Genomic DNA, 27,312 nt, shown 5'->3' with positions numbered 1-27,312 from the left:
GCAGTGAGCCAAGATTGGGCCACTGCACTCCGGCCTGGGCAACAGAGTGAGACTCCATCTCAAAAAGAGAGAGAGATGAGGGTCTTGCTATATTGCCCAGGCTGGAGTGCAGTGGCTATTCACAGGCACGCGTATTGCACACTGCAGCATTGAAGTCCTGGGCTCAAGCCATCCTACCACCTCAACTTCTCAAGTAGCTAGAACTACAGTGGCTGCCACCACACCCATAAGCTTTTTTTCAATAAATTTACATATCAGCTGAGTCACATTCCAATGGCCATGGGGGTGGCAGCCTCTTTCTGTGGGTACTAGAGTGAATCAGTCTAACAAAGGAGTGTAAGAACCCTGGTGGGTTGCTCTGTAAAGTCATCACGAAGTGAATTGGGGGGAATGGTGGGCCTGCCCCAACAAGGCTGTTATCAAATTCATGGCAGAGAGAGACTGCTGGGACAATTGGTGCACACCACCACACCCAGTTCATTTTATTTTTAGTAGAGATGGTGTCTCACCATGTTGCCAAGGCTGGTCTCAAACACCTGGACTCAAGTGATCCACTTGGGCCCACTTTGGCCTCCAAAAGTTCTGGGATTACAGGCCTGAGCCACCATGCCTTGCCAATAGCTGTGATTCTTAATTGCATCAGGCCCTGGATACAGCGCTTTCATTCAGTTTAGTCAAGTATCTGTTGAGCACCTACTAAGCACCAGGCCAGGCTGTAGGTGCTGGTGATAGGATACACAAAATCCCTACTCATGCAGGTCATTGCGATGAGCTGGTGCCATCCAACTGGCACAGAAACTGCAGACCAAACTGGAGAACACCCAGGAACCACCCATCCTGCCCCTGCATCAGATCTCTTTTCAGGGCCCTGCCTGGCTGTCCCCAGAATGTACCCACCCCATTCATTTCTCTTTTAGAAGAGGCAGGCGGAGCTTCCCCGGGATGATTCTGTTTATTCAACAAATATATATGTGTTTAAGTTTCTTCAGATGGCAATCTATTTATGAAACCAATTGAGGACATTAGGATTGGATATGTTTCCAGTTCCACATATGAGTTGAGATGGTGTGGTGCATTGGCTAACCACCAGGGCTCCTGGTCAGAGAGTTCCATCTTCCCCTTATAGCTGCACCTTGGGCATGCTGCTTGTTTCTCTCTGTGCTTCAGTTACTTCATCTAAAAAGTGAGATATCAGCTGGGCGTGGTGGCTCACACCTGTAATCCCAGCATTTTGGGAAGCTGAGGAGGGTGGATCACTTGAGGCCAGGAGTTCCAGACCAGCCTGGCCAACATGGTGAAATCCTGTCTCTGCTGAAAATGCAAGAATTAGCCAGGTGTGGTGGTAGGTTCCTGTAATCCCAGCTGCTTGGGAGGCTGAGGCAGGAGAATCGCTTAAACCCAGGAGGCAGAGGGTGCAGTGAACCGAGATGGTGCCACTGCACTCCAGCCTGGGCAACAGAGCAAGATTCCGTCTCAAAAATAAATAAATAAAAATTTTAAAAATAAAAATAAAAAGTGAGATATTGTTCATACCTTATAGAGCTATTAAGAAGCTTATGTGAGTTAATATATATAAAGCACTTAGAATATTGCCTAGCACCTAGTAGGTGCCAAACAAATGTTTGTGATTATTATTTTCACTTTAACAATATAACTTAAGACATATTATGAAAACAACACATTTATCTTATAGAATAGGCTTTTGTAATCTACATATATTTAAATAAAACAATAATTGTTTTGCTCTAACAGGACTCAGATTATTTTAGCTATTTTAGTTATATATTTCTTTTTATTTATTTATTTTTTTATTTTATTTTATTTTTTTTTGAGATGGAGTCTCACTCTGTCACCCAGGCTGGAGTGCAGTGGCGTGATCTCGGCTCACTGCAACCTCTGCCTGCTGGGTTCAAGCAATTCTCCTGCCTCAGCCTCCCAAGTAGCTGGGATTGCAGGTGCCAGCCACAACACCCAGCTAATTTTTTGTGTTTTTAGTAGAGATGTGGTTTCACCATGTTGGCTAGGCTGGTCTCAAACTCCTGACCTCAAGTGATCCACCCGCCTCAGCCTCCCAAAGTGCTGGGATTACGGGCGTGAGCCACCACGCCTGATCATAAATTGATTTATTTCTTAAATGAGCCGTTTTAAAAAAATAAACATGATAAAAATTCTAGCAATGCAGAAGAGTAGAGCAAGTTTTCCTGAAACCCCAGACCTCAGTTTTCTTAACTATCCCAGAAGGACCCCTTTATCATCTTTGTCAAGCAAATATTTATTGAGCATCATCTGTATCAGGCATTGTGCTGGCCTCCAGGATATAAAAATGAATGCACCCTGATCTCTGCCCGCTTCATACACCCTGAGTCTGAGTCTGGGGGAAGGCCCTGGGATCTCCGTATTTGAAAGGCACTGCATGATGAACCTGCCTCTTGCCTCAGCCAAGAATGAGAATCTCCAGTCTGATGGTTTTTATATAAATCATTAGATATTTGAGGAACATAAAATGTTTAAGTCAGTTGAAGTTACCAAGATAACATTTTTCTTTCTAAATTGGAAGGTGGTCTTGGAGAGGTTGCCATTATTTTAGACTCTTTGAGGTCAGTTTTTGAAGAATTGCTTGTTAGAAGGCAGTCACATTTTCTCCTCATCATGTTGTTCTTAGGTGGGCTGGAGAGTTTTGAATCACATTTTTTGAAAGCAGAGGTGAATGTGTGTAAACTCAGAAATCCTATTGCATGCTTGCCCAGGTGTCTGCGAATGTTCTCAGCAAGTCAGGAGTCCAAATGAAAGATTTGTAAATAGCTTAATTACTTGCTACTGTGAATAAGATAATGATCTCTTCGTAGAAGTCAAAAGACAAACAGCAGCATTTGTGCAGTTGGAACTGAAGTGCTGCAGCCTCTTCTCTTTCCACAAGGAGAGTTTCAAGTTTGTAACCAGAAAGAGGTTTATATTCAGGACAGGGAAAAGCAAACTCAAGGCTGACAGATTGCTCTGGTTATTTTATTAACTCTTTGGTTTTGTTCTAACGAAGATTTAGGTTTTGTTCTTGTTTTTTTTGAGACAGTCTCGCTCTGTTGCCCAGGCTGGAGTGCAGCGATCTCGGCTCACTGCAACCTCCACTTCCCAGCTCAACCTCCCAAGAAGCTCCCAATTGCAAGCATGCACCACCACGCCCAACTAATTTTGTATTTTTAGTAGAGACAGGATTTCATCATGTTGGCCAGGCTGGTCTTGAACTCCTGACCTCAAGTGATCCTCCCACCTCGGCCTCCCAAAGTGCTGGGATTATAGGCATGAGCCACCATGCCCACTCAGATTTTGTTGTTTCTAAATGTAGCAACTGTAGAAAATCTGGAAAAATGGGAAAAGTACAGAGAGGAGAAAAATGACCTAGAATTGGACAACCACAGAGACAAACTCAGAACTCAGTGAGCATTCTGTGAGTCCCTCTCTGAGTAAGGTGCAGAGGGGGAACAGGAGAGAAAGGGACGTGGTTCTGTCCCTAAGAAGCTGGAATCTGTTGTGTTTTTTGTTTTGTTTTGTTTTGTTTTCGTAGAGATGAGACCTTGCTCTGTTGCCCAGGCTGGTCTCAAACTCCTGGCCGCAAGCAATTCTCCTGCCCCAGCCTTAGAGTGCTTAGGATTAGAGGGAGGAGCTGCTGCGCCCAAGTAGCTGGAATCTACTGCTTAGTGCCCATGAGTCTACAGGTGTAGCACTGTTCTCCAAACCAGGACACAGTCTCCTAAGCACCTAATATTCAGGCCATTTTCTTTTTTTAAAGTCCTATTATGTGGACAGAGGGCTTAAGTCATGGAATGATCCATTCACGAGTGCCTGTAAATTCTTGGAAAGCTCTGAAAATTGGGCCAGATGTGGTGGCTCCTGCCTGTAATGGCAGCACTTTGGGAGCTGAGGCAGGAGGATCCCTTGAAGCCAGGAGTTCCAGCCCAGCCCAGCCTGTGTAACAACGCGAGACCCCATCTCTACAATAAATTTTTTAAAACTTAGCTGGGTATGGTGGCTCGTGCCTGTAATCTCAGCTTCTTGGGAGGCTGAAGTGGGAGGATTGCTTGAGCCCAGGAGTTTGGAGGCTGCAGTGAGCTATGATCCTGCTACTACACTCCAGCCTGGGCAACAGAGCTGGAGTTTCTTTAAAAACAAAAAACAAAAACAAAACAAAAAAAAACAACAAAAAAAAAGCGGCCCGGCACTGTGGCTCACACCTGTAATCCCAGCACTTTGGGAGGCCAAGGCAGGTGGATTACCTAAGGTCAGGCATTCAGGACCAGCGTGGCCAATATGATGAAACCCTGTCTCAGGCATGGTGGTGCATGCCTGTATTCCCAGCTACTCGAGAGGCTGAGACAGAATTGCTTGAACCAGGGAGGTGGAGGTTGCAGTGAGATCTTGCCATTGCACTCCAGCCTGGGCAACAAGAGCGAAACTGTCTCAAAAAAGAAAAAGAAAAAGAAAGAAAGAAAGAAAAGCTCTGCAAATCATGTTAGTCATGTTACCTCACGCTTTACCTCTTGTTTAGATCACTTCCTTCTGCTCAATCCAATGGTTGTACTAATATGGGGGGATATTTTGCAGAAACAAGGATGTCATGATAGATTTAGGGAAAAAGACTAAGACAGAGTCATTCCTTCTCCATCAATCTTTTTTTTTTTCTTTTTGGACAGAGTCTTACTCTGTTGCCCAGGCTGGAGTTCAGTGGAGCAATCCTGGCTCACTGCAACCTCCGCCTCCCAGGCTCAAGCAATTCTCCTGCCACAGCCCCCCAAGGTAGCTGGGATTACAGGCGTGCACCACCACGCCTGGCTAATTTTTGTATTTTCAGTAGAGACGGGGTTTCGCCATGTTGGCCAGGCTGGTCTCCAACTCTTGATCTCAAGTGATCCACCCACCTCAGCCTCCCAAAGTGTTGGGATTACATGCACGGGCCACTGCGCCCAGCCCACCAATCTTTATTGAGCCCTTACCATGTTCTTGGCTGGTAGTACAATGGTGGTGGGAGGGAAGACGGGGAAGATGGGCAAACTACAGCCTGCAAGCTGGCCACCCTTGGTTGTATAAATCAAGTTTTGTTGGAACACAGCCACCTATTTGTTTGCATATTGTCTGTGGCTGCTTGAGCGTTACAATAGCAGAGCTGAATAGCTGCAATAGAGATGGCCTGATCCACAAAACCTGAAACACTCCTCTGCACTGCATTGAACTAGGCAGATTCAGTCCCCTGGCTCTCAGAGACCTATAATCAACTCCCAGTAGTGCATGTTAGTGTTTATTCCAGCCCTTCCCAGTTCTATGCTATGAAAGGGAGGGTTTTTTTTTTTTGTCACTGGGGGCTATGATGACACTCACTGAGTATGACGACACTCACTGAGAATAAATGAGCTCATAGACAGATGAAGGCACCTTCCTGAAGGAACAGAATGGCTCCAAGTCAGATGAGATAGAACTCAACCTGACTGCATTTACTAGCATATCTAAAGAAAAAAAAGTGCCAATTAACAAGGATTGGCCAGCCCTGGAGGCATAGAAAAAAACAGACATACTTAGGCAAAGCCACCACTCCTAGGAAAGGGGAGTCTTAGCCTAGGGACAGCCTGATGTGATTAAACATTCCGTTTATCTGATTAATATCTTTCTGGTTAGGATCTAGTTCCCCTGCAGGTCTTCTGCAAGGAGTGAATTTGCAGGTCAGGCAGACAGATCAATTTCTCCTTGTATGTGTGCTCTCTTTGGACCGCATCCCTGAGTTTATACATCAGGTTCCTGAATTTAGGCGATAGGAGTGCCTCTGAGAGATGGAGCCACTTTCCGTGGCTGGCAAAGTCAGCTGCTTCTGGGACTTAGGGCTGAGTGACACTGACTCCACCGTAATGAAAACCTTTGTAATAACCTTGACCCTGTCAACCCGGTGTCTGTCTCAGCAATGACTCTGCCTCCTGTTTTATTGAGAAACTAGAACTCCCTCAGCTTCCTGCTGCCAAACCAAGGCACTCTCTTCCCTGTCCGCAGCTGCTTCCGTTCACTGATTCCGCAGCTATTTCTTGCAACTCACTCACTGCTGGAAGAGATGTCTCCTACCCCAGGCTCAGCTCTTCTCTGGCTTTGAATCCTACCTCCTTCCCTCCTCCTGAGACCCTCTCGCCTATTACCTCCTCTCGTTTGTCTTCCCCTGCTCATTTTCTAAAGTCTCCTTCCTTCCTTCCTTCCTTCCTTCCTTCCTTCCTTCCATCAGCATTCAACTATCTCTAGTATCTCCAATCTTGTAATATATATATTACCTCTACCTTCAACTCTGATTCTTCCTCTCTTCCTCCTCTCAGTTCTTGACCCAGCTTCTGTGCCCAGCATCTTCCTTCTCATATCCATGGCTTCAGTTGTCTCTGAAATCAGGATGAATGCTAATTCCATAGGTCTTGCTGTCATCCTCTTCCCCAGGCTCCATTTCTTTCACACCTAATGAACATTTCCACTTGGATGTCCCAGAAGCACCCCAGTTGCATTAAGTCTTAAACAGAAGCGGTTTTCCTTCCATCACCATTTCTCCTTGTGTTCCCAATACAGTGCCTGCATCAGCCCTCTATGTTCAAGCCAGACACCTGGGTCTTACCTTTAACTCTGCTTCCTGTCCCAGCGCCCACCAACCCCCACCCCAAACTAATATCCCAGTGGCCAAGTCCTGTTCATTCTCCCTCCTTCAGATCACTTGACCCAGCAGCTTGTCTTCTTTCTCCTGCTTCAGCACAGGCCACTACTGACTCCCACCGCTTCCTACCTGTTCTCCCTGCTGCCAGGCTCGGCCTTTCCCAGCCTGGACACACATGTGACCATGTCTCCCTTCTTTCTTGGGGGGAGAATCGAAGCTCCAGAACATGGCTGAGGATGCCCTCTGGGATTGCCCCACGTCTCGTGACACTCTCTTTTGCACGCTGTGGTCACCCTGATTGCTCTGTTTTCTAGTTCTCAGATTTTATTCCATGCTTTCTATTTCTAGACTTTGCATACACTCTTCTCTCTGTTGCACCTGCTCCCAACCTCTACTCCCAGCTTGTGTCCCTTAGGTCTCCAGTTAGTGGGCATTTCCTCCAGGAAGCCTTCTCTGATTCTCTCCTCTCATTCCTCCTGGATGCCCTGAAAAGGTTTGCCCATCACGCCACCCTTATCCCACTGTATGGTTATTGCCTTTTTTTGTCTGATACCCCAAGAAGATTGTAAGCTCCTAAGCCACAGGGTTACATTTACTTACTTTTTTTTTTTTTTCCTTTTTTAAGACCGAGTATCCCTCTTGTTGCCCAGGCTGGAGTGCAATGACGCAATCTCGGCTCACTGCAACCTCCGCCTCCCAGGTCCAAGTGATTCTCCTGCCTCAACCTTCCAAGTAGCTGGGATTACAGGTGCACACCACCACACCTGGCTAATTTTGTGTGTGTGTGTTTTTAAGTAGAGACGAGGTTTTACCATGTTGGCCAGGCTGGTCTCAAGTGATCTGCCAGCCTCCAAAAGTGCTGGGATTACAGATGTGAGCCACTGTGCCCAGCCCACATTTACTTTGATTTTCACTTAACCCCATGTCCTCTCACAGTACCTGGCATGTAGGAGGTTCTCAGTGTGTCCAAATACAATGCAATCCCCAAACAAAGTGATCTCCCATTTCCCAGGGAGGACAAACTGAAGAAGTTGGGCCAGTTTGCATGTATGCAAACTTTAAGGGATCTAGGTAAAATAGTCAAATGTCTGCTTATAACAATATATTACTTAGTTACGCTTGTATATTTTAAATTACCTTATGGAAAACAACATATTATTTTTGAAAAGTTGTTTTTCTACACATATTTTGTGAAGGAAGGCTTATCAAATGAATCTTTGATACAAATGTCTTTGTTTTTCTTCTGCAGAGTTTTTTGAGTCATTTAACACGGTGTTTCAGTGTGCTGCCTTCATTTCCATCAGTTAATTGAAATTTTATGAGAATGTATGTGCTGCTATCCCTAAAATTTTTTTATTTCAAGTCATAAGTATATGTCCTACACCATTAGGGGAGTTCTTTTTTTATTTGTGTTGACTTATGATCAGGATATCCACAATGTATCAGGTACATACTGCTTTTGATACCCAACACTTGTAAGATTATTTTCCTGGGCATAACTAAATTTGTGTTACATTTCTTTACTCCCAGGCCAGGCACGGTGGCTCATGCCTGTAATCCCAGCACTTTGGGAGGCTGAGGCAGGTGGATCACTTGAGGCCAGGAGTTGGAGACCAGCCTGGCCGACACGGTGAAACCCCATCTCTACTAAAAATACAGAACTTAGCTTGGTGTGGTAGTGCGTGCCTGTAATCCCAGCTACCTGGGAGGCTGAGGCACAAGAATTGTTTGCACCCGGGAGGCGGAAGTTGCAGTGAGCCAAGATCACACACTGCACTCCAGCCTGGGTGACAGAGGAAGACTCGGTCTCAAAAAAAAAAAAAAAGAAAAAGAAAAAGTGTATTTTTCTTTACTCCCTTTGTTAGTGACTCACTCAGGCAAGTAGCATTGATTGAGGTCTTCTTAGGGCCATGTGTCTTCCCAAATTGTAGATTGTTGTTCAGTACAAAGTGATTGACTTAATAGCACCTCTGATGTGAGACCTTGTAAAGACTCAAATCATAAGCAATTTTCTCTCTTTTTTTCTTTTTCTTTTTTTCTTTTTTTTTTCTTAGCACAGGGTCTTGCTCTGTTGCCCAGGCTCAGTGCAGAGACATGATCATGGCTTACTGTAGCCTCAAACTCCTGGGCTCCTGCCTCAGCCTTCTCAGGAGCTGGGATTACAGGCATGCAGCACCATGCCCGGCTGATTTATTTTTTTAAAAAAAATTGTAGAGATGGAGTCTCTCTATGTTGCCTACACTGGTCTCGAACTCCTGGGCTCAAGCAGTCCTGTGGCCCCCACCCTAGTGGGCTTGCATTGTAGGGGGAAAGTTGACAATAAATATGATAAATAATGAATCATGGTGACAGACTGAGACAGGTGTTATGAAGGAGAAAAAACAATGATGAGACCAGGGAGTGATTGAGAAAGGGGGTCTCATTTTGAAAGAGGATTAGGGAAGGCTGTGCTAATAAGGCAACTTTTAAAGTAAGCCGAAGCTCATCAAGGAATCCTGGGACCAGCGTTCCAGGCAGAGGAAAAAGCCAGTGTGCTTCAGGACAGCAGCAGGACCAACATGACTAGTGTCAGTGAGCAAAGACGAAGTGGAAGGGGCTGGAGAGGATGGGCAAAGTCCAGGGGCCATGGTGAGTGGTGCACTTGGGTTTTTTTCTAGGTAGAGTAGCAGCCACTGACTAACATACGATACATGGCCATGAGGGGCTGTGCGGTTAGGTAAAGCCAGTCTGCACTTCTTGAGTTCCCAGGGTAGATGGCCAACTTTGCACAGGCCACTGGGAGTCCTTTGAGCAACTCCTGGGTCTCTAACTTAAAACAAAAAGGAACAAGTAAGAAAGAGGCCTGGCACAGTGCTTCCTCCATTCACCTGGGGCCCAGATGCAGGCTTGGAAGAAAACTCCCCTAGGAGAGGGGAAGGGGGATGATTGATGGGTTATTCCACCTTGGGTCGCCTCCAGGTCTTTTGTCCCGGAGAATGCAGCTGGCGGATCCAGATCCCGGATCTCGGATCTCGGGAGACACAAGATAGGGGTGTAGAGACAAGGGCAGGAGTCGGCAGGAGTCGGGAGCTAGGTGCTGGTCCCAGCCCAGTCACTAGCCAACTGGCTGACATTGGGCAAGCAAGGACTGAGTTCCTCTGGCCTCAGTTTCCTCATCTATATAAGAAGCGTCCATTAAACCCACAAAATGTTAGCTGTCTGCAGGGCACTGGCAAATGACAGAACAAATCACAATTCCTCTTTTTGGAGATACAGCCAGGGTGCAAGTCAGAATGTGGTCAGCCTGTGACTTAGGTGACACATAGAGTTCAGAGAAGGTTCATACCTTCTGGAGGGCAGGGAGGGCTTCCTGGAAGAAGGGACACTTTCTCAGGAGTGGAAGGTAAACATGCTTGGCAGCAAGAGAGGAGGGGGCTCAGTGGTGGATGATGGGCTGGAAAAACAGCATGGGACTGGACTGCACCGGGCTTCACAGGTCGTGGTAAGGAACACTAAGTAAGAAGTCGTATTTAAGATTTGAGGGCTATTTAACCAGGCTTAGAATCTCAGCTTCACAATTTCTTAGTTGTATCACCTTGGGCAAGTGACTTAGCTTTCCTGAGTCTTAATGTCCGTATCAGTAAAATGTGGTTAATAAATAGTTCCTGCCCCTACAGTGTTGTTGCAAAAATGAAATGAGACATGCATGTGAGGGTGTAACTGAGTGCCTGGCACATGAAATAAATAGTATTTGTTTTGTTAGTTATGCTTGGCAATGGGAAGTCATTGAAGGCTTCTGAGCAGGGAATTAATCAGATCTCCTTTCAGCAAGATAATTCAGGCAACAATAGGAATGATGATGTGGACGTAGTAGATGCTAGGGGCTGGGAGCCCAGTGAGGAAGCAATTTTATTTTATTTTTTATTTTATTTATTTATTTTTGAGACAGAATCTTGCTATGTTGCCCAGGCTGGAGTGCAGTGGCGCAATCTCTGTTCACTGCAACCTCTGCCTCCTGGGTTCAAGTGATTCTCCTACCTTAGCCTTCCCAGCAGCTGGGATTACAGGTGTGCACCACCACGCCCAGCTAATATTTGTGTATTTGTTTTTTTGTTTTTGTTTTTGTTTTTGTATTTTTAGTAGAGACAGGGTTTCACTGTGTTGGCCAGGCTGGTCTTGAACTCCTGACCTCATGACCCTCCCGCCTTTGCCTCCCAAAGTGCTGGGATTACAGGTGTGAGCCACTGTGCCCAGTAGGAAGCAATTTTTTTTTTTTTTGAGATGGAGCCTCACTCTGTCACCCAAGCTGGAGTGCAATGTCATGGTCTTGGGTCACCGCAACCTCCACCTCCCAGGTTCAAGCGATTCTCCTGCCTCAGCCTTCTGAGTAGCTGGGACTACAGGTGCATGCCACCACACCTGGCTAATTTTTGTATTTTAAGTAGGAAGGGGGTTTCACTCTGTTGGCCAGACTGGTCTTAAACTCCTGACCTCATGATCCGCCTGCCTTGGCCTCCCAAAGTGCTGGGATTACAAGTGTGAGCCACCGCATCAGCCACAGGAAGCAATTTTAACAATGCAGTTAGGGCCGTCCAAACCAAGATCAGGGCAAAAGGCCTAGAAGGAGAAGTCAGGCTTGAGGTACTTTCCAAAGAGGATTCAGGCCGGGCACGGTGGCTCACGCCTGTAATCCCAGCACTTTGGGAGGCTGAGGCGGCAGATCACTTGAGGTCAGGAGTTTGAGACCAGTCTGACCAACATGGTGAAACCCCACGTATACTAAAAATACAAAAATTAGTCAGGTTTGGTGGCGCACACCTATAATCACAGCTACTTGGGAGGCTGAGGCTGGAGAATCGCTGGAACCTGGGAGGCAGAGGTTGTAGTGAGCTGAGATCGGGCCATTGCACTCCAGCCTGGGCAACAGAGTGAGACTCTGTCTCCAAAAAAAAAAAAAAGTGGGTTCAGTATTAAAAGGATAGTGACTGGATTGTGGACGCTGAGGGAAGGAGGACTCTTAGATTTCTAATTTAGGCTACTAGGGAGATGGCAAGGCCATTGAGGGGAAACATACATACCCAGAAGGAACAATTTCATTAGCTGGGGGAGTCAGGGTGGGAAAGAGCATGAGATAATGGATAAAGTTTCGGACATACTGAGTTTGATAAGTTCACAGAGACCCTGGAGAGTTTAGAATTACAGCCCAGAAGCAAAATCTTGAGTGGGGTTTTAGGTCTAAGGAGATCCTCTAGGCTGTGGTTCTCAAAGTGTGGCCCTCAGGCCAGCAACAAAGGCTACACCTGGGAGCTTCTTAGAAATGCAAATTTTGGGCCCCACCCCAGACGTACTGAATCTAAGACTGGGGGGCAAGGCCCAGCAATCTGATTTAACCAGCCCTTCAGGTGAGGTTCATGCAAGCTCAAATTTGAGAACTGCTGTTCTAGTGAAAGCTCTTCAGAAGGAGAAGGGTTGAGGGACCCTGCTGAACAGAAAGAGCATAGGAGGGGCCCTGAAAGGAGACTGAGGAGTGCCATATTTCATCAGTTCTAAGACACACATTTTCTCCAAGTTACATCTCTGAATTGGGCTGCCTGTCACAGTTACCACTGACCAGGTGACAGCCGTTCCCTGGTTGTCGCTGCTCTCAAATGCACCTCAAAAGTTGCAGAGTAGGGGCCAGTGGCCTGAAACAACAGTGAACATTTTCTTAACAAAGCCCTTGATAGTAGAGAGGAGTCTGTGAAAAAAACCTGAAAACAGTGACTGATCAAAAATGAATCAAGAGAGTTAGACTCTAACTGAGATGTTTTAACAATATTTTAACCAATCTCTTTTTCTTGTGTTTTCTCTTATGTATGTGTAAGAAGGCTATGGGATCAAATAAAATCTGGAAAAAAGCTCTTTTTTTTTTTTTTTGAGACTGGGTCTTGCTCTGTCGCCCAGGCCGAAGTGCAGTGGCACAATCTTGGCTCGCTGCCGCCTCAACCTCCCTGGGCTCAAGTGATCCTCCCACCCCAGCCTCCAAAGTAGCTGGTACCACAGGGGCACACCGCCAGGCTCGGCTAATTTTTTGTATTTTTGGTAGAGATGGGATTTCATCATGTTGTCCAGGCTGGTCTTGAACACCTGGGCTCAAGTGATCTGCCGGCCATGGCCTCCCAAAGTGCTGGGATTACAGGCATGAGCCTAATCGGTGGATTCTTTTTTCTTTCTTGACTGATGCATCTTACCATTGAAAGCATCTTAGTTCATTACAAACCAGGCGACTAAAAAAACAAAAGAAAGCAAGCACTCCAGAGTTGATGAAATACATATAGAAGTGGTCAGAGATGTTGCAAGAGTCCCTGCAGAGAGAAGGGAGATGAAATCTAACCAAATAGTCTGTTTTAAGAGGGTGGCAATGGGTGTCTGCTGCTTCAGGAAGGACCAGGAGGAGAAAGACCAAGAGGAGACAATTGCATTTGGTAGCTGAAAGGTCACTGTTGTGGAATTCTAGGATTCTCTGGGTGGGGGCTCTTGCTTTTGATTCATTTGCATTCATTATCTATTCAACAGATATTAATCAGGTACCAGGATTGAGATACTGTACTTGAGATACAGAAATGAAAAACATAATAATCTCCATTCCCAAAAAGTACGCAGTTCAGAAGGGAAGCCCACAGGTACAAATGTGATTAGGAAACACTAAGGTAGCTGCTTTCAGTGTGGGGATGGGGTGGTGGGGAGAAACATGTGAGCCTGTCTGGGGCACAAGGGAAGAAAGTGTCACCAAGGAGGCCATGTGAGAGCTGTGGCTCCAACGAGGAGCTGGCCAGGTGGACCACATGAGGAGTTTCAGGTAGAGGGAGGCATGGGAGGGCTGGGGGCTCCATGAGATCCATGAACTATTATACTTACTGATAGTTCAGGTCTGCTGGAGCCTACGAACTGGAGGCCTCAGTGAGAAGGGATTAGGATGGACAAGTTGGAAATGGTCAGATCATAAAGGGCCCGGTAGGCTTTGCCCTGGAGTTTAGATTTTGTTCCCTGCTCTGGGGGACAACAGTTGGAGAATTTCTTAAATTTATACTTTAAATTTATTTCTAATTCTTTTCAAAATAAGGTATGCAAATAGTTTAAAGAGTATAAAAGAAACATAATTTTTAGGCCAGGCACAGTGGCTCACACCCGTAATCCCAGCAATTTAGGAGGCTGAGGCAGGTGGATCACCAGGAGTTTGAGACCAGCCTGGCCAACATGGTAAAACCTCGTTGCTTCTAAAAATACAAAAATTAGCTGGGTGTGGTGGCGGGTGCATGTGATCCCAGCTGCTTGGGAGGCTGAGGCAGGAGAATTGCTTGAACCTAGGAGGCAGAGGCTGCAGTGAGCCAAGACTGTGCCACTGCACTCCAGCCTGGGCGACAGAATGAGACTCTGTCTCAAAAAAAAACAAACAAACAAACAAAAAATCAAAAAACATACATATATGTTTATATAAATATGTGTTTTTATATATATATATGTTGTATAATGAAAGATCACAGTCACTGGCGCTACCCATTCTCCTCCCACTCCAATCCAGAGTTAACCATTTAAAAAAAATCTCTTCTTCTATCATTTAGTAATATTGTGATTTTATAGCTATATTTGCTGACAGCAATTTTTACCTTCTTTCTTGACTTTCTGTTATGGAAGACAAGTTAGCTCCAGTTACACAACCCATCCCAACACACACACACACACACAATCATCCCACTGTCCTAATACGGTTATTTTCACAAAATAATCTATTTTGCCTATTGCCATTTCCTTCTTGACATGTCCTTGACTTTTCTCGTGGGTTGTATTTCCTGTTTTCTGGATCCTACCTCTTCCTTTTTTTTTTGGTTCACTCCTTCTCTGGGGAAAGCACGTAGTTCATGGGCGCCCTCAAAAGGTACAGGAGAGGTAAAATTGGCAATACCTTGTATATGTGGAAATGCCTCTATTCCATCCTCCAACCTTCACATTAGATTCATGTCTTGGTTTGGTACAGAATTCTAGTTGAAAATAATTGTTCTTGGACAGGCGCAGTGGCTCACGCCTGTAATCCCAGCACTTTGGGAGGCTGAGGCAGGCGGATCACCTGAAGTCGGGAGTTCGAGACCAGCCTGACCAACCTGGAGAAACCCTGTCTCTGCTAAAAATACAAAATTAGCTGGACTTGGTGGTGCACGCCAGTAGTCCCAGCTACTTGGGAGGCTGAGGCAGGACAATCGCTTGAATCTGGGAGGCCAAGGTTGCAATGAGCCGAGATCACACCACTGCACTCCAGCCTGGGTAACAAGAGCGAAACTCGATCTCACAAAAAAAAAAAAAAGAAAGAAAAGAAAATAATTGTCCCTCAGAATTTAGACACCATTGCTGCTTTGTCTTCTAGCTCCTGATGATGCTGTATATTGAGTCTTCAATGCCTGACACTTTCTGAGGTTCTGCAGTGTGACTAGCTTATTTCTTATCTGGATCCCTTGCTTTAACTACCTAGGTTTCTACTTTCCTCATTCTCTGAGACAGTTCCCACTCCTGTCCTGCCAGTTACTGGACTTTTGGGATGACATGTAGACAGGTGTGCTCCATGTACCACGATGAGCCAGAGAACCAATAAACTTGTCTGGGAAAGTTATTAACCGACCTCCAGGAGGCAGTGTGGAGGATAGATTGGAAAGGGAAGTGGAGACAGGCTAGTGCATGACAGTAGTCAAAACGGGTGATGAGTGTGAAACTAGGACTGTTGCAGAAGAGAGGGAGGGAGGAGGTATCAGGAAGTAGGATGAAAAGAATCTTAGGGGTAGATATGGAAAATCCAGGAGGCCCCTTCACTTCTGACAGGTTGCAGGTGGCCAGTCGTCCCTTTGATGAGACAAGGGATACAGTAAGAGGAACAAGTTGGATGAGGATGGGTTCAGTTTGAGAAAGAGGAGGGCCCAGGGGACCTCCATGTAGACACATGAGCAGGCAGATGGCTATAAGGGCATGGGCACGGGCTGCAGATCATTGCCAATTAAGTGATAGTGGAAGCCAGTGGCATGAATGAGATCATCCAGCTCATGGTGAGGGGAGCATCGGGAGAGCAGAGGACCCTGGGCAACACAGAGATGAAAGGGATGGTCCCTGTCTCCAGGGGTGAGTAAATAAGGGAGTGGAACTGAGTGACCATCACCCCAGCCCTTTCACACCAGATGCATAGAGTGGTACCACTTGAGCTCTGTCATTAGCCAGCAGCCTCTGAGGCCACAGGTCCCCGAGAGCTATTTGTCTGAGCTTAGCAACCCCCTCCCTGAGTCCGTGGCAGGGCTTCCCTCCTCCCTGCAGCTGTTCGTGAACAGCTGAGGGGGATGCCCCTGGGATTTCCTTCTCCCAGGGAAGCACAGGATCAAAGAGAGCTGATGGCGGTGGTTACCCCTCCGCCTTAAGGTCACGGAGAAGTCTAGGTCAGGTTCTACCAGTACCTGCCTCCCTCCCACAGGCACTGGCAGCATCCACTCTGAGGTCTAGGGATGGGAGGCAGACCTTAATATTCTCAAATACCAGAGTTGGTGGCTAGCCTCGGATCCGACACCTAGAAAAGGCTTACCCTGGAATCCTTTGGTTGTGTCTATGCTGTAAGACAATCTTGTCCAACCTGTGGCCCAGGATGGCTTTGAATGCGGCCCAACACAAATTCATAAACTTTCTTGTAACAGGATGAGTGTTTTTGTTTTGTTTTGTTTTGTTTAGCTCATCAGTTATCATTAGTATATTTTGTGCATGGCCCTAGGCAATTCTTCTTCAATGCGGCCCAGGGAAGCCAAAAGATTGGACACTCCTGCTGTTTAAGATCTGCCTGAATATAAAAATAAGCAGAGCAGCCATGGTGGCCTGCTTGCTAGTGCCTGCGCTTCACTAAGACCTTCGTATGCTTTCTGCCACTGAATCCGGGGCACTTTTATTTTTTATGTGTTTATTTTTGAGATGGAATCTCACTCTGTCGCCCAGGCTGGAGTGCAATGGCATGATCTCTGCAACCTCTGCCTCCTGGGTTTAAGCGATTCTCCTACCTCAGTTTCCCAAGAAGCTGGGATTACAGGTGCCCACCACCACGCCTGGCTAATTTTTTGTATTTTTGGTAGAGATGGGGTTTCACCATGTTGGCCAGGCTGATCTCAAACTCCTGACCTCAAGTGATCTTCCTGCCTTGGTTCCCCAAAGTGATGGGATTACAAGCATGAGCCGCTGTGCCTGGCCTGAATCTGGGGAACTTTTTAGATAAGAACTTTATGAGTTGGGAACTGTACCCATTTTACAGATAAGGAAACTGAGGCTCCGAGAAGTTAGGTGATGTGCCCAAAGTGGAGTCTGCACCTGTCTATACTGAATACATTCCCAGGTTAGAACCTGGAATTTATGCTAACTAACCACTGGCTGTGTCCCTGTCCTGAGAGAACTCATCCCCAAAACTTCCACACCTCAGCTGCATGTGTGTGTGCCGCCAATGTCCTGTCGCTGTTCCTGCACGCTCCTAGGCCCGCCTCAAGAGACCACAGGAATTCTGATGAATTAATCTCATCACTTTATCGAGGAGGCACTTAAAAAAATTACAAAGCAAGGCCGCCAGCCTGGCTTTGCTGGCAGCCAGCCGCTGGGGCCATAAAACAAATTGAAAGGAACCAAAATAAATAAATAATTTATTTATTTTGACACACACTGACACACACACACACACACACACACACACACACATGCATGCAGGCTGGCCCCCAAAGGGTGAAGAGCCTGGCTGGGGACTTGCTGTTAGTACTTGGTCCTCTTGTCCTGGGAGAGCACCAGTACCAGCTCCACACACACACTTCCTGACGCCCCTGCTCTGAGCAGCAGCCTGTGGCCTATCCTTCCTCAAAAGGTGACAGATTGGCTGAGCAGCTGAGAGCAAAGCATGGGAAAAGTGAAGAACATGCAAAGAGTGTAGGGGTCCCAGGCAGCTGGAGCTGTGAAGCCCATGGCAGGCCCTGTGAGCTCTTTGCACAGTGGCTCAGAGCAGGCTGGACCTGACAGGCTAGGTCCCAGTCCTTGCTGTCCCATACCCTGGATTCTGTTCACCTTCTCTTCTTTTTTTTTTTTTTGTTTTTTGTTTGTTTGTTTGTTTGTTTTGATTTTTTGAGAGTCTCGCTCTGTCGCTGGAGTGCAGTGGCACAATCTTGACTCACTGCAATCTCGGGTTCCTGGGTTCAAGAAACCCTTCTTCCTCAGCCTCTCAAGTAGCTGGGACTACAGGTGTGCACCACCACACCTGGCTAAGTTTTGTGTTTTTAGTAGAGACGGGGTTTCACCAGGTTGGCCAGACTGGTCTCGAACTCCTGGCCTCAGATGATCTGACTGCCTGGGCCTCCCAAAGTGCTGGGATTACAGATGTGAGCCACCGCGCCTGGCCCCTCTACTCACCTTCTTATGTGTAAGATAGAGAAAAATCTATTTACCTCCAGGGTTACTGGGAACATGAAAGCCTCAGGATCTGTAGAGCAGAGCTGTGGCTACTCCCTAACAAGCATTGGCCAGTGTGAGCTCCCCGTGTGTGCGCATTGAGTGGCTTGGTGTCCCAGGCAGTGAGACTAGAGAGGAGCTGGAGTACGTGGAGGAGGGAGAGAGATACAACACAGGGGACATTAATGGGTTATCAGCACGGAGAAGGAGTGCCTACTGGGGGAACAGAGGGTGGAGGAAGCATAGAGAGTCTGTTCTAAGCTGCAAAGCAAAGGCCTGGCAGCCTAGGAGACCATGGAGTTCCAGGAAGTGATAGTTATGCAGAGGGAGTGGAGGAAATCAGCATGTTGAGGCTGCAGAGAGAGGGTGGACCTGGGTGGGGACGGGCCAAACCTTCCAGTGCCTTCAAAGCCAAGATAAAGGCTTGGCTGAATTAGCTTTTATATGTGTTTCCTTCCTTTCTGTTTGTCTTTCAAATTTTACCGGGCTTATATGAATATTGAAATTATTCCCCAAGAAGCCACCCAAGCCAGAACGCTCTAAGAAATAGTTAGGGCTAGATAAAAGCGAAGAGGGGGTACAGAGAATCTTCATCCCTTCCCCTTCCCATCACCTCCCATCCTCCAGCATGGAGCATGACCTCCAGCTCCCTCCCTGCAAGAAATGGGATGAGGAAAAAGGTGATGCCTGCTGGACTTGAGAGAGGGAGAGAGGGAGAGACAGGGAGAGAGATGGAGAGAGGGACAGAGAGGGAGAGAGGGAGGGAGAGAGAGGGACAGAGAGGGAGAGAGAGAGGGAGAGAGGGGGAGACAGGGAGGGAGAGAGAGGGACAGAGAGGGAGAGAGAGAGGGAGAGAGGGGGAGACAGGGAGAGAGAGGGAGACAGAGGGAGAGAGGGAGAGAGAGGGAGAGGGAGAAAGGGAGAGAGGTAGAGGGGGGGAGACAGGGAGAGAGAGGGAGACAGAGGGAGAGAGGGAGAGAGAGGGAGAAGGAGAGAGGGGAGAGAGAGAGGGAGAGAGAGGGAGAGGGAGAAAGGGAGAGAGGTAGAGGGGGGGAGACAGGGAGAGAGAGGGAGACAGAGGGAGAGAGGGAGAGAGAGGGAGAAGGAGAGAGGGAGAGAGGGACGGAGGATCGCTAGCCTTCACCTGTAGATCTCCGAGGTGCTCCGGAAATAGTTTTCCTCACCAGTAAGAAAGGATGAGAATACGCACTGAGCCATCGTGAGTACTCAGTACAGTTAGGCACATTGAGTAATTTTGCTACCTCAAAGCACTTTTTAATGGTAGAACATGGTTCATGCTTGTTCCCAGAAAATCCAATAGAAAAGGTTTCCATCTATATCCCATGTGGGGAGGTAGTGACACAGGGAAGCCCAAGGCCACCCTTCTCCCCTGCTGCCCACCAGGCGACCTCAGCTGCCGCATCAGCACCAGGTGCCTGTCCTTAGGGGGCAGCGCTTCCAATTTCCCCATCCTCCTTGTGAGATGCAGGGTGGGACAGGAGCTCTGTGTGGCCTTGGGTAACCCGCTTCAGCTCCCAGAGCCTCAGTTTCTTGGTCTGTGAAATCGGACACTGATGTACCTTCAGTGGCTGTTGTGAGGACTGAGGGAGCTGGTGCAGATTGTGCACACAATAGGTGCACAGTAAATCTTAGCTGCTATTCCTCTGAAGTGGGTGGGGTTTAGTGTGGGGGATTCAGATAGGCGAGCCTCCAGCTCCTCCCTGCTCCCTCGGGAAGTGGATGTCTGGGTGGGGCTGGAACGACAGATGTGTTCTAGTTGAGAGATTCTGTTCTGAAAAACCCTGGCTCAGGCTGACCTCAGTGACTTTGGGACTTTGGGAGCCAAAGAGACACCATAACAAAACAGCACTGTGATGTGCTGTTTTTCATTTGTACCTTCCAGTTGCATTTTTTTTTTTTTTTTTTTTTTTTTTGAGACGGAGTTTTGCTCTTGTCACCCAGGCTGGAGTTCAATGGCATGATCTTGGCTCACTGCAACCTCCACCTCCTGGGTTCAAGTGATTCTCCTGCCTCAGCCTCCCGAGTAGCTGGGATTACAGGTGCCCACCCCTATGCCCAGCTACTTGTTTTTTTGTATTTTTAGTAGAGACGGGGTTTCACCATGTTGGCCGAGCTGGTCTCGAACTCTGGGCCTCAGGTGCTCCACCTACCTCAGCCTCCCAAAGTGCTGGATTACAGGCATGAGCCACTGCGCCTGGCCACTCCAGTTGCATTTCTTTATGCCCCCGCCCCCCGCTCTCCCCCCATTGCCTTTCCTTCCATTACCAGGCACATTGTAGTGCTCAATGCATATTCGTTAATAAGAGCCCAGCAGGTCAGCATGCCCAGGGCAGATGCCTGTATTAGAAAGGCAGCCGCAGCCTCTCCTGACTGGACTGTCAGCCCTCCCAGGAAGAGCACTGGAAGGTCAGTTCAACCTAAAGAAGACCTCTGTGTTCACATGGCATAGAAACATTTGGAAAACTCACCTGTGAAATGGGAATAGTGTTAGTACTTACTTTCTCTTTCATGGAATAGCTATTGGGAAGGACTCCGTAGATCCTTCATTTGCTGCATTCTACCTGCCCGTCTCTATATGGCGGGGGCTGTGCTCAGTGCTGCTGTACACTGGGGAGCACCCAAGGTCTTGGCTTCATGGGGCCTACAGCTTAAAGGAGCATGGATTGGGTTTATGGTAGCCATTCTTTGTTTTGTTTTGTTATGTTTGAGACAGAGTCTTGGTCTGTCGCCTGGGTTGGAGTGCAGTGGTGTGATCTCAGCTCACTGCAACCTCCGCCTCCCGGGTTCAAGCAATTCTCTTGTCTCAGCCTCCCGAGTAGCTGTGATTACAGGCACACACCACCACACCTGGCTAATTTTTTTGTATTTTTAGTAGAGACAGCATTTCACCATATTGGTCAGGCTGGTCTCGAACTCTCACCTCACGTGATCCACCCACCTTAGCTTCCCAAAGTGCTGGGATTACAGGCATGAGCCACCGCGCCCAGCCTGGTAGCTGTTCTTATAACCCATGAAAGGAGTGGCCTGAAAAATTTATCACAGATTCCCTCTGCTGAACAAACTGTGCTTATAAAATGACCCCCTTGAATTGAACAGTGTTTAAAGCAGTTGTCCGTATGCGGTCTTGTTTAATCCTTCATTTGGTAGATTATCTCACTGTTTTGAAGATGAGGAAATCTCAACTTGGTGAGAGGAAGCATATCCTCAAGGTCAGCAAAGCCAGGTGGCCTGGGCCCCTCCAGTGGGATGCAGAACCCAGGCCTTGATCCTGGTGGACACAGAGTTTCCAAGAGGCTCTTCCCGCACATCAGGGTCCCAGGCTGGAGGCTGGAGGAGCTGGTGGTGGTGGTCTGTGCTGATGTTCTGGTCAGCACAGGGGATGTTCTGCTCCTGGAGTAAAAGGCTGGCTCAGTGAGTTTCGATGTCCCCACCCACAGGTGGCTTCAAGACTGTGGGTGGCCATCCTCTGGAGAGTTTCCCCAAGTGGCTGCCTGGTCCACCCAGACCTGCGACCTGGAGTCTCCATATGGAAGAGAGTTTGAAACGTTCTGACAAGCACCTCAGAGCACCTGCTTTGAGAACGCTTCCCTGTGGGAACCTCGGGGTGGGGGTAGTGGCAGCTCTGGCGAATTAAAATCCCCGTCCATCCATCCCTGCGCTGGCAGGTGGGGGCCCTGGGCGGCCAGCACCCGGCAACCCTCTCTGTGTCTGATTGCAGGGAACATCGAGTACAGCTGCCCGGCCACCAATGAGTGCGAGATCACCAAACGGAGGCGCAAGTCCTGCCAGGCCTGCCGCTTCATGAAATGCCTCAAAGTGGGGATGCTGAAGGAAGGTAAGAGGCCCCACTGAGTTGGGGTTTGCCGTGAGGCTCTGCTTCCTGGGGAGTTTTCATTCCCTGTGAGACACCCACAAGCCACGGCTCTGTGTCCCAGGGTGAGACCCAGTCTGGGCGCCCATCTCCTCCCACACCCTGCCAGCCTGCCACGGCGCCTGCGTGGCTCTCCTCCTTTAAGGAAGTGGGAATCGGAATTTCTCCATTAAGGATCTTTCAGAACCCCTGACCCCAGCTGGGCCCCAGACAGCTGGCCTGGCACTCTGGGAAGGCCCTCCTTTAGGGGCAAACCCCACCTCCACCCTAGGAGGGGTAGGCTTAAGAGGCTGTTATATCCCCCAGCACCCTCGAGGGCTCGGGGGTGGAAAGGACAGACACATTAAGGCCAGGAATGATAAATAATGTTCCCTTCAGCTGTGAAGAATGGCATTTGTTTTCTGGTGGGTGGACAGGACATGGCTCTTGCCTTGGAAATGCTGGTCGCTTCCTTGTTCCCTCTCTTCCCATGCTCTCCCTTCCCTCTCCTTTCTCTCCCTGTGTCCTCTGTCTCTAGAGCTGTGCTGTCTAATATGGCAACCACAAACTACACGTGGCTTCCGAGCGCTGGTCCAAACAGAGGTGTGCTCAGTGTACAACACATACCCGCTTTAGAGGACTTAATAGGACCGTAAAAAGCAGTGTAAAGTCTGGTGGTGATAATTTTAAAAACGTGATTGCATGCAGAAAGGCTAATCTTCTGGACATGTTAAATAAAACATTGTGAAATTAGCATCACATGCTTCTTTTTATTTATTCTTCAATGTGGCTACTAGAAAATTTGAAATGACACGTAGCTCTCATTGGGACAACTGCTCCAGATCTCCTCTTCCTCGCTTTCTCTATTGATTTGCTCCTTTTTTTAATATTAAAATATTATCAGTAGAGGCAAGGTCTTGTCATGTTGCTCAGGTTGGTCTCCAACTCCTGGGCTCAGGCAGTCCTCCCACCTCAGCCTCCTAAAGTGCTGGGATTACAGGCATGAACCACTGTGCCTGGACGATGTTTTTAGTTTGAGGAACCTCGTTCAGTACCATTCTGGGGATGGGTCGTGAGTGTATGTGGTTTCCCTGCTTCTCCAGCTTCCAAGGGGAGCCAGTGACAACTCTTAGAGATCAACTTTTAAGCTCTGGGCCTGGAATCCTTCTAGAAGAGAGAGGAAACAGGAAAAGAGGTGTGTGGGGGTGATCAGAAGGGGCTACAGAGAGAACCAAAGGACAGGTCTGGAATGCAGACCCTGGAGGGGGAAGGCTGGGAGTGGGCATCTGGAAGCCCAGCTCAGCCTTGAGAGCCCCAGGGCACTCCTCCTATCCCCTCTCCCAGGGCCCTCCGAAGATGAGGGCCCAGACCTAAGATGCTTTGTCAGAACAACTTGGACCGTCATGTGCTATAGAAATTGGACCTTCCACTTCCGTTTACCATTTCCAGGTCCCCCACTTCACCTCAGCTCAGCCCAGCACCTATATCCATAAAACAGAAGCTCTTGAAGCAGACCCTCGGCGGCCTTTGTGTCGACATGGCACACTGGCTTTTAAAATGCTCCTCATTCAGGGCTTCATTTAACCCCTTTGTGATGGAGCGGACCACTCAGCTCTTAGACAGGCCAGCTGCTTCGTTAGCGGCTCAACCGAAAAAACAGTCTCCTTTCCAGATTAAAAATGGGCCACATCCTGTGGAAAGCCTGTCTGTTAGTTCATTTTTGACTCTATATAATTTTGGTCTTGCTCCTGGATAGGATGATCCAAACTGGTGGCTGAACTGGGTCCCCTGACTCCTATGCCAGGCTCTTTCTGCTCCTTCAGAGCCTCCTGGTGTTCACAGATGGGAAAATTGAGGCACAAAGGCCCAGAGAAGCATGCCTGAGTGCTGGTCTCTCGACTTTCCTCTCTGTGTGGTGCTGGGAATCTGAGGGTTTCTAAGCCTTGGAGACTCATTTATTCCTCTTAAGCCCTAGAGACGGAGCTGCTTGACCTGTTGTTCTCACATCCAGAGACGAAGCTGGATGTGAGAACAGCAGGTCAAGCAGAGGGCCAGGGGCCACTTGGTTGCAGCGTGCAGCCTCCCTTCCTACTTGACAGCATCCCAGGTACTTAGAGCAGCCAGAAGCCTCACTGTTTTCAATATAGCCCTGAATTTTACAGGTGACAAAATGGAGCCCTGCAGGAGCTGGGGTGAGATGACTCCCACTCTCAGTCACACATTCATTTGAGGGGAGCTGGGCCCAGAGGCTGGAACTTTCCTTGCCCTGTTCAATGTCTGCTCCCCATGGCACAGGGCAGGGATGGGGGAGGGCCAGAGGGGACCCCCACTCAATTCCTGGACCATCTCGTAACACGGAACAGAGTCTCTTTGGTGGCTATGCAGGGCTGGGAAGAGAGAAGGGCACTTTCTAGTGGCTTCCCAGGAAGCAGGAGATGGTGAGGGGTGCACTGATGGCAGGAAGGGAGATGGTGAGGCCCACAATTGCCCGGTGGCCACTCAGACATCCAGACTGGCACTCGTCAGAGAAACGAGGTGGACACTGTGTGTCCCAGGATGATGGTATTGGGGGTGCTGGGAGGACAGAGGCATGAGACCCCTGCTGCCTCAAGTGGGCAGGACGTGCAGGGGACGCCTCAGTGTTGACACCCCTGCCCCGCTGCAAATATAGCCCTTTGGTTGATGTCCTTTACCCAGGGTGGCAGCTGGGGCCTCCCAGGCAGACATGCTGAGCCCGAAAAGGCCCTTTAAGGAGCTCTGCCTGAAGAACGAAGGGACAGCCACTGGAACACTCCCTCCCCTACTCCCCCCCAGTGCTGGCAGGTCCAGATCCAAGAGCGGGGAGATGACATAAAAGCTCCCGAGCGTGGACAAAGCAGAGAGCCACGTTTAGTTTCTGTCCCCTGCAGGGCCTTGGAGAGATCCTGGGATCTGAAGCTCCGTAGAGACCGACCCCCTTAGGAGGAGCATGCCTCCTTCAACAGCCTGGGCCCCTGCCAGGTAGGGGCTCTTGGCAGCTGCCTGGCTTGGCTTTTGTTTGGGGGTCCCTCCTGGCTCTGCAGGCAAGGCCCAGGCCCCCCGAGACCAGCATGGGCTCATTGCCCACCTCAGACTCTGACGGGACTCTGAAAGGCGGACTTCACCTTCCCCAGGGTTGCTCCTCCACGTTAGGGTCCCACAGTGGGCCTCTGTTGCTGGGGGGGTTTGGGGGGCCAGGGGCTTGGGGAGGGCTGCAGAGGGAGAGATGTGGGTGCCTCCGCCCTCTCTGCTCCCCTCACCTGCACGTCTGAACACCACCCTCCCCCGCATCCAGCCACACTCTTCTTGTGTTTTATGATTTTTCCTTTCTTAGGTAAAATAATCAGAGATCGTTTCCCAATTTGGGGGCCCAGCAACAGCCACAGAAGAGATCAGACTTGGGCTTTCTCTGGCTCTCCCTCTCTCTTAAGACTGTGCTCAGCTCAGGGATCTAAGCTTTTCAGATTCCTCACATGGTTGGGACAGATCCTATGGCCACCTCCCTGTGACTTTCTCCCTGGAACATGCAGAGCAGACCGTGGAAAGCAGGAGATGTCCAAAGGCCTATCTTGCTTTAAGCAAATCTAGTACATAAAAATCTGTATTTTCAGAGAAAAAGTAATTTTTCTCTTTTAAAAATTGAATACAAAATCTGGGTTAGGAGTTGGTGGCCTGTGTTCTGCCCCTGGTTATTAGGTATTTCTGCCCATGTAATTTTTTTTTTCTCTTTTGAGACGGAGTCTCGCTCTGTCGCCAGGCTGGAGTGCAGTGGCGCCATCTAGGCTCACCACACCCTCCACCTCCTGGGTTCAAGCAATTCTCCTGCCTCAGTCTCCTGAGTAGCTGGGACTACAAGTGCGCACTGCCATGCCCAGCTAATTTTTGTATTTTTAGTAGAGATGGGATTTCACCATGTTGGCTAGGATGGTCTCGGTCTCTGGACCTCATGATCTGCCCACCTCAGCCTCCCGAAGTGCTGGGATTACAAGCATGAGCCACCACCCCCGGCTGCCGTTTAATATTATTACTCACACCCACATGCTTCCATTTCTTCACTGTAAAACAGGGATCTTCATACCTGCTCTCCGGCACTGGTCAAAGTGGGGACCTGGGACAGATGGGACAGCTCCTCTTGGCAGAATCCACTGTGGGATTGCTTTGCAATGTCAGCTCCCTTGATGTGTTAAAATACTCCAGTGTTTGATTCAAGCTGGGTGTGGTGGCTCACAGCACTTGGGGAGGCCAAGGTGGGCAGATCACCTGAGGTCAGGGGTTCAAGACCAGCCTGGCCAACATGGTGAAATGCCCTCTCTACTAAAAATACAAGAATTAGCTGGGCGTGGTGGCACACGCATGTAATCCCAGCTACTCTGGAAACTGAGGCAGGAGCATTGCTTGAACCCAGGAGGCAGAGGTTGCAGTGAGCTGAGACTGCATCACTACACTCCAGACTGGGTGACAGTACACGACTCTGTCTCAAAAAAAAAAAAAAATTCTAGTGTTTGATTCAAAGACACCGTCATTTGCAGTCAGCTTTTCATCAGTGTGCCCCTTGTGTCGGGGGAGGCAGACTGGTGTCTGGCCACCCTGATTTGCTTCCTGGATTTGTTGGTGGGAATCTTAAAAGGTGGCCTTGTCTTGGGCTGGTCCCCACTGTGGGTTCTAGAATCAGGATGGGCAGCTCCCCCGGTAGTCACCCTTTGCAGCCTGGCTAGGGTGTGAACTGACTCAGCCCCTAATCTGGAAAAGCCCTGGAAAACCACTAACTGCATTTCCTAGGGGGCTCCCCAAGTCCTCAGTGCAGCTGTGGGATTTCAGCGATTCTCTCTAGACAGCCCGTCCCTGCCAACTTCACCTCCTCCTCACCTCACGTCCCTCATGTGACCAGCCTCTCAAGTCCGCTCCACTTCTCCCCCACTCAGCCCCTGCCTGCCTTTCCCCAAGTGTTTTCTAAAAGATATTTGATTTCAGTGAAAGCTGGGCCGACATCCATGCAATATGCTGTCACTCGCTTTGTGCTTGTTGGGAAGGTGGAGGGCTCCTCCGGGGATTCTGGGTAATTGCGTTAGTGGCCAGCTCATGTCAGGAAATTAAAAGGAGGCCCTGATCAGGTTCCCACTGCATGGGATTTAATGGCCTTGTATTTATAGAGTATTCTGCCTCTAGCCCATGCCAGAAATATCACTTTTTTTCTGGCCCTGTGAATGAAGAAAGAACATGAGAGATGACTTGCCTTTAAACATTCTTTTTCTTTTCCAAAATATATTAGTGTTTTGAAACAAACCAACTCTTTAGCACTTTAGAGAAT

General features: G+C 48.5%; 1 protein-coding gene across 1 annotated transcript in view; it reads left to right on the top strand.

The window, feature by feature from the left end:
• ESRRB (estrogen-related receptor beta) overlaps positions 1–27,312 on the top strand; it is a 129,592-nt gene that overhangs the window by 71,809 nt on the left and 30,471 nt on the right. The window contains exon 3 of the mRNA XM_011988304.1: positions 21,855–21,971. Coding sequence (XP_011843694.1) covers positions 21,855–21,971 — 117 coding nt within the window. The remainder of the gene's footprint in view (positions 1–21,854; positions 21,972–27,312) is intronic.

Source organism: Mandrillus leucophaeus, unplaced genomic scaffold (assembly GCF_000951045.1).
Source record: "Mandrillus leucophaeus isolate KB7577 unplaced genomic scaffold, Mleu.le_1.0 Scaffold326, whole genome shotgun sequence".
Classification (NCBI taxonomy): domain Eukaryota; kingdom Metazoa; phylum Chordata; class Mammalia; order Primates; family Cercopithecidae; genus Mandrillus; species Mandrillus leucophaeus.
Note: the sequence above shows the minus strand (reverse complement) of the source record. Positions and strands in the feature narration are given on the sequence as shown.